The sequence below is a fragment of the Sinocyclocheilus grahami genome, unplaced genomic scaffold (assembly GCF_001515645.1).
Source record: "Sinocyclocheilus grahami isolate Dianchi unplaced genomic scaffold, SAMN03320097.WGS_v1.1 scaffold476.1, whole genome shotgun sequence".
Lineage (NCBI taxonomy): Eukaryota > Metazoa > Chordata > Actinopteri > Cypriniformes > Cyprinidae > Sinocyclocheilus > Sinocyclocheilus grahami.
The window spans coordinates 37,335-43,894 of record NW_015505655.1 but is presented as its reverse complement, the minus strand read 5'-3'; the positions used below and the strand labels follow the sequence as shown (position 1 = coordinate 43,894).

Genomic DNA, 6,560 nt, shown 5'->3' with positions numbered 1-6,560 from the left:
GTTCTTTTTAGCAACATCATATGACCCCTTTAATTCTCTGTGCTGTAGGTGAACAACATACCCATGATGGCCCTTGTGCACCCCGTCTATGACTGTTTGTTCAGACTGGCCCAGTCTGATGCCCTGCAGAATGAGGAGGAGGTGAATCTTGAATATTGTTACTAGTGGTTGGCTCAAATGGATAAACTGATTGAGTAAATAAATTAGTGATCATCAAAAAATGGCTCTTTCATCAGAAATTGGTTTGTAGGGCCAAAATCATTGATCAAAAACATTTTAATTAGGGCTTCTCAGATGACACGTTTTGACTGTCACTGTTTATCAGTTATTAATTCATCTGGTTTCTCAGATGTCAGCTTTTGTGGATCAGTGTTTTCTTTTCACTCACCAGTGCATATTGATATACAGTATATATCAATATATATATATAGATTGCAGAATTTTTCTGACACCTCAATTATCTCTTCATCATTTATCTGTTAGTTTGTAGCAATGTTTAATCTTACTCGGATGTTGAAGTTCTCTCCTTATCTCTCTGTCTCAGGTGGACTGTCTGGTGTTACAGTTGCACCGTATCGGAGATCAGCTGGAGAAGATGAATATGCAGCTCATGGATGAGCTGTTCAATCTGCTGAGGGATGGATTTCTCCTGCAGGAGGACCTGAGCTCCATGGGCCGCCTGCTCCTGCTCGAGATCCTTGAGTTTCGTGCGGGAGGCTGGACTCTCAGCGAAACGGCTCAGAAATACTACTACAGCGAAGTGACGGACTGAGGCCTCCACCAATCAGGAGAGAGAAACAAGAAGGCGGGATGAAATTGCAATCCATAGGAACCAAGTGTGGAGGTTTTATTTTTATATTTACCTTTGATGAAGGCTTGGAGATTCACTAGGTATGAGGTTTGACATGAAGTAGAAGATTGGGCAAAGTTAGATGCAGTACTGGGTTTTGTTTTTGTTTTGACTTTTTAAAGTCAACTTGAATTGATGTGAAGTTCATCTTATTAGCTTTCATAATACACATTCCTGGTTTTATAGTTTTATTCATTCACATTATTCCCCTAAAAAAAAAAATCCACAATTCATAATTTTTTTAATAAAGATTTATAACGTTATCGTCTCTGTAATGCCACCCAAGGCCGCTTGGGGTTTAATCAATGGGTGCTGGTAGCGTTTCCCCAATTGCAAATTCTTGCAGTCTTTTTCCCATCAAGATTTAGAAAACAGAAATCTGCAAATAGTAGTCCATGTTGTAATGTTACAGGAATATGTTCATGTCCCAGGACAAACTATTAATACGTGTGATAATGCAGTTCATTCATGGTACTGCCTACTTACAAATCCAGTTAGTAGAAAAAATGTTATAGCTAAAGGGCTTGTTAATGCTGCTTTTTTTGGCCATAATCACAGTATATTTAGCCATTAGTCACAGATCTTTAGACATTTTAGTTTGAAAGTAGAATGAGTTTGAAAGTGAATGGAGTTCAAGTACATGTCCATCTGATCATTGAAGTCTTGCAGTAGCAGCATTAAAATCATGATTCATTTGATTTAGGTCTTATATTTGTGTCAAGGGCTGTAATCATAACACTAGAGATGATTAGATGGTTTTAATATCAATATATTTAATACACTTTTAGTTGTTTGATTTTCTTAAATCGACGAACAAATTATATTTGCCTCTGTAGGAAGAACAGCTATTTCTATTGTATAAAAAGGTTTACTTTATATAGTTGTTCTATAATATGTCTTATAAGATTTAAATCTGTGACAAAATCTATGTTTTTAATGAACCAAAAACAGTTTATAAGAGTCACATTTAAATACAATGTTTCCTTAAGGATCATATTTTTATACTATGAAAAGTAGACTGGATGTATATCCAACAAAACTTCTACAGGTGCTGGATGAAGACAAAGCGTCGCAAATGTGCATACATTTGCACAGCTATGACAATATTATGTATCATTTCAATCTGATGAAGATCCACTGGACTGAAATGTTAACATGAAGTCAGGTGATATGCCAAAATGTTGTATTTGAAAGTATAAAAGTAAGCTCCTGTGCAGCTGCTTTTGGCCTCACTGATTCCTCAGGCTCTTGCAGATTAGACAATGACTTTTATAGTTGTCTTGATGCCACAAGTTTCAAATAAAGAAAGAATTAAATGTTTGTGTGCACAAAGTTACAATTGAAATCTGAAAAATGTGTCGTAAGATGTGTCTTTAATTTGTTTTGTAACACTTAAAAGTGGAAATGTGACTTTTTATAGCTTTATTTACTTTCCTTCAAGAACAAACTGTATTTATGAGTCAAGATAACAGACATTCTCATGTCCTTTTTTTGTGATGCCCATCCATCCCAAACTCCTGATGTCTCCAGCGTCTAAACGGACACAAAGCATCCAAGCAGAAGTTACGTCGAGACTCATTTCAGGTAGTGTATTGAGATATTTTACAAGTGTATGCTAGCATAAATTTGGAGTATACATGTTTTGTAAACTACTCTTATGCTCAAGACTGCATTTTATTATTAAAAAAGAAAGAAAAACAAGAATATTGTGAAATATTACAATTTAAAATAACTTTTTTTATTATTATTATATTGTAAAATGTAATTTATTGCCGTGATCAAAGCTGAATTTTCAGCATCATTACTCCAGTCTTCAGTGTCACATGATCCTTCAGAAATCAGTATAATATGCTGATTTGCTTAATTATCAATTATTGTTGTGCTCACTTATCAATAATGGTTTGTATTATTATTATTATTATTAAGTGTTTTGCTGCTTTAAAATGTATCATACATAAATATTTTCAAGATTGTTTGATGAATAGAAAGCATTTATTTGAAACGGAAATCTTTTGCAGCATTATAAATGCTATTTCTGATCAATTTAATGCATCCTTGCTGAATGTCTTTTTGTTACTTACCATGAACTTTTAAATAGTAATGGATCACAGTTTCCCCCCCAAAAAATGAAGCAGCACAACTGTTTTTAACATTGATAATAAATGCGTCTTAAGCACCAAATCATCATATTAGACTGATTTCTGAAGGATCATGTGACACACAAACAACTGAAGACGAGTAATGATGCAGAAAATTCAGCTTTACTGTCAAAGGAATAGATTTTTATTTTAAAATGTATTTAAATAGAAAAGTTATATTACATTTTCATAATATTTCACAATATTACATTTTTACTGCATTTTTTGTTTTTGGTCAAATAAAAGCAGCCTTGGTGAGCAGGAGAGAAACTTCAATTACGCCAAATATTCGTAATGCTGTGTACTATTTCATCTATAATTTTAAAAACACTTTAATATTAATATTAACGAAGAGATTGAATAGCTCGTAAAAAAGCGAAAGCGAAAGTGTTTCTTTAGGCGTGTCCTCCCGTGATCCTCGTCGAAAAAGGCTTTCGTTTTCATGATCATTTATGATATAATGACAGTTTTGTCTAATTTTAATACATGATGGACATTACCTGTATTTTTATGTCTATACTTGTGATTGTCGCTGATGGTGAGTATTTTCACTTTACGTCTATACCTTATTTTTAACGCCTATTATTTATTTATTGATTTATTTTAACGCATTAATCAATTTGTCTATTTTGTGATAGGGTTCATTGTGCACGGTCCCGCTGGCCCTCTGGTTGCTCCTCTGGGCTCTTCAGTGGTTTTGCCCTGTTATGTTGATGAACTCTTACTAATGGAGGGTCTGGAGGTGGAATGGAGAAGAACAGACTCACAGACTCTGGTTCATCTGTTTCTGGATGGTGAGAGTCGACCAGAGGCCCAGCAGCAGGATTATCATGATAGAGCTCATTTCTTTACTGATCAGATCCAACATGGAAACTTCTCTCTCCGTCTGGACAATCTGAGAGCTGAAGATGAGGGAGAATATACATGTAAAGTTTACAGTCAGCAGGATTCTGGAGAGACTGTGGTTCAGATAAAACATGCTGGTGAGTGAGAGCCATCTGAATTCTGCTGAAAATATATATTACATTGTATGTATTTTATGTAATGGAATTTAAAAAGTTTTATTCTTTCAGAGCGTTTGCTAGTATCAGGATCAGATGAGTCTGTTTCTGCATATGATGGTGAGGACGTCACTCTGAGCTGCTCTGTAGACTCTTACATCCCAATCGAAGACATTGAGGTTTCATGGATAAGGACGGATGGAGATATTTTGGTTCTGCTCTTCCAAAACAATGAGACTTTATCAGATGCATCAGATGAACAATACAGAGACAGAGTTGAGTTCTTCACTGCTGAGATCCCCAAAGGAAACTTCTCTCTCAGACTGAAGAGTGTCAGAACTGAGGATAAAGGAGTTTACATGTGTTTAGTGTTTGCTGGAGATCTTTCAGCCAATGCAACTGTAGTACTGGAGCAACTGGGTGAGTCGACAAACATAGCAAAATGTAAAAGAATGTCTATTTGTGCTATATTTAAGTAGACAAACTTGTTGGCAGTGGCAATTTTCATTAACTCTGTCCATAAATCATTTGAATATACTGTTTGCTGTGGACACTGTATGAACAGTATCTGTCATTATTTATTTGCATTTGGTGTAAATGAGGTGCTATTTTTTGCTATTTATACTAGCTTAAAAAAGTTTATATTTAAAAAGAACAAATAACTTTTAACATTTAAGTAGCTGCTGCTAATAGTTAATCCATTTAAATAATGAATTGTCTTAATTGCAAAACTCCTAATTATTTCTCCATAAGAATCTATGACTAAATATACCAAGTTGATTCAGTGCAGTTATACCTGATGTTTGTGTTTCACAGGTTTCTCTTCTTGGCACATAGCTGTGTTATTTTTCTGTTTTGCTGCTGGATGTGGAGCTGTGCTTCTGCTCTGCTGTCTGGTCTACTGCAGATCAAATAACACTGGTAGGCCTGTGCTTGGAAGGGAATTGTTCTTATTTTTTTGTGATTTAAATCTCTATGTTTCACAGTAAGTGTTTTTAAATTTAACTGATTATTCTGCTTCTTCTCTCCAGTCACCAGCAGCATAATCTGGAATCTTCAGCTTTCTCTGGTCTTTTATCCAAACATCTGTATGTTCTTTGCCTTCATGCTTTGGGGCTTTACTGAAGGTGAGTGCAGTAGTTTAGTGTTCTTAGTTATGTTTGTAAATATGTAAAATAATATTAATATAATCTTAATAATATGGTAGATTTTGTTTGTCTTCTGTTCATAATGTTGTACAGATTTTTCTCGTCCCTGACTCACATGTTGATGTATTGTGTTTGTGTATATTATGTAATGGTGGGACTTTTCAACACTTTCTCATTTTTTGTCACACATTTGTTGTCATTTGTCATCTAAAGTCCATAATTCAATTTTCTATTCCAGGATCTCTGCATGAGACTGTCCCCTGCTGTGCTCTTTATATTCTGAGGCCTGTTATGTTGATTTGGGCTTTGCGCTATTTGAAGTATTTTCAAGGTATATTAGGATTTAAAGTTTTTTTAGTTTTTTTTGTTTTTTTGTTTTAAGGAGATCAGTAAATGCATATTGTTGGCAACATATTAAGGCTTAGCATTACAATATTGTTAGTGATTAATTCTATTGCAGTTAAATACAGTAAAGGGTCAAATACTGAAGCACAATGATTTATTGTTTTTTTTGTTTTTTTCAAACCACAAACTCAAGTTTATTTTCTGAATATGTTCTTGGCAACAATATTGTATGTGTCAAGAAAGTTGTAGTTCCCTTTCGTGGAACTTCGAACTGCGTCCTCTAGGGGTCGCTATGGGGAACGCCTCGTCGTGACCCGTGTCTGAAGCCTACATTGAAAAAACACCAACTTGTTTGGCCGGCGACAGCCATGACGTCACTACAGCCGCGACTAGTACAAAATAGGCACCGGTAGCGCACATCATTCACCTTCTTCGTCTTCACTGATCAGTCTGTTTGAAGCGTGCATTCCAAAAAGCAAAGTAAGAGCTTTTTCTTTCCTACTATGGCGAGCACTAGCGAAGCATTTAGAAAGTGTGTACATCCGTGTCAGCGGTTTCTGACGCCCGATGATTCACATGATCTATGCGTTGTTTGTTTGGGCGAGGAGCACGCACGCGATGTCCTCGAGGGGGCAATCTGTGTGCACTGTGAGAGCTTTTCTCTGAAGAAGCTCCACTCTCGTTTGTCTCTCTTCTCGAAGGGAGAGGGACAACCATCGGTTTCCCGCGGTTCAGGACCCGCCGCTGCTGAGGCACGGAGGAGAATGAGCTCGTGGGGATCTCAGGTGGACCTAGCCGATGAGGCTGAAGGGGGGATTCCCCTCTTCCGCGCATCGGTGTCGGGCGAGAGACAGCCACTAGATGATGATATCCTCTCTCTAGTATCATCTGATCCAGGGGCCAGTGCTCAGTTGGGCCCAGCCCAACAAGAGCAGGAAATGGATGTGGAGAGTGAAGAAGCTGAGGCTGAGCTTTCCCAATCCACCTGCCCTGCGTATGATGAGCTGTTAGAGGTAATGGATCGGGCCACGGCAAGGCTCGAATTACCGTGGAAACGAGCCAAGGAGGTGACGTCGCG

The 6,560-nt window shown here is 36.9% G+C and overlaps 2 protein-coding genes across 3 annotated transcripts in view; both read left to right on the top strand.

Moving 5' to 3' along the window:
• The window catches only part of LOC107553652 (MIF4G domain-containing protein B), an 8,179-nt gene extending 7,114 nt beyond the window's left edge, over positions 1–1,065 (top strand). For both annotated transcript variants that reach the window (XM_016235936.1, XM_016235935.1), the window contains exons 5-6: positions 49–141; positions 545–1,065. In XM_016235936.1, coding sequence (XP_016091422.1) covers positions 49–141; positions 545–772 — 321 coding nt within the window. In that variant the 3' untranslated portion in view covers positions 773–1,065. The remainder of the gene's footprint in view (positions 1–48; positions 142–544) is intronic.
• A 2,304-nt stretch (positions 1,066–3,369) lies between these two features.
• LOC107553614 (uncharacterized) overlaps positions 3,370–6,560 on the top strand; it is a 9,684-nt gene continuing 6,493 nt past the window's right edge. The window contains exons 1-6 of the mRNA XM_016235902.1: positions 3,370–3,526; positions 3,627–3,971; positions 4,062–4,409; positions 4,806–4,910; positions 5,021–5,116; positions 5,376–5,468. Coding sequence (XP_016091388.1) covers positions 3,475–3,526; positions 3,627–3,971; positions 4,062–4,409; positions 4,806–4,910; positions 5,021–5,116; positions 5,376–5,468 — 1,039 coding nt within the window. The 5' untranslated portion in view covers positions 3,370–3,474. The remainder of the gene's footprint in view (positions 3,527–3,626; positions 3,972–4,061; positions 4,410–4,805; positions 4,911–5,020; positions 5,117–5,375; positions 5,469–6,560) is intronic.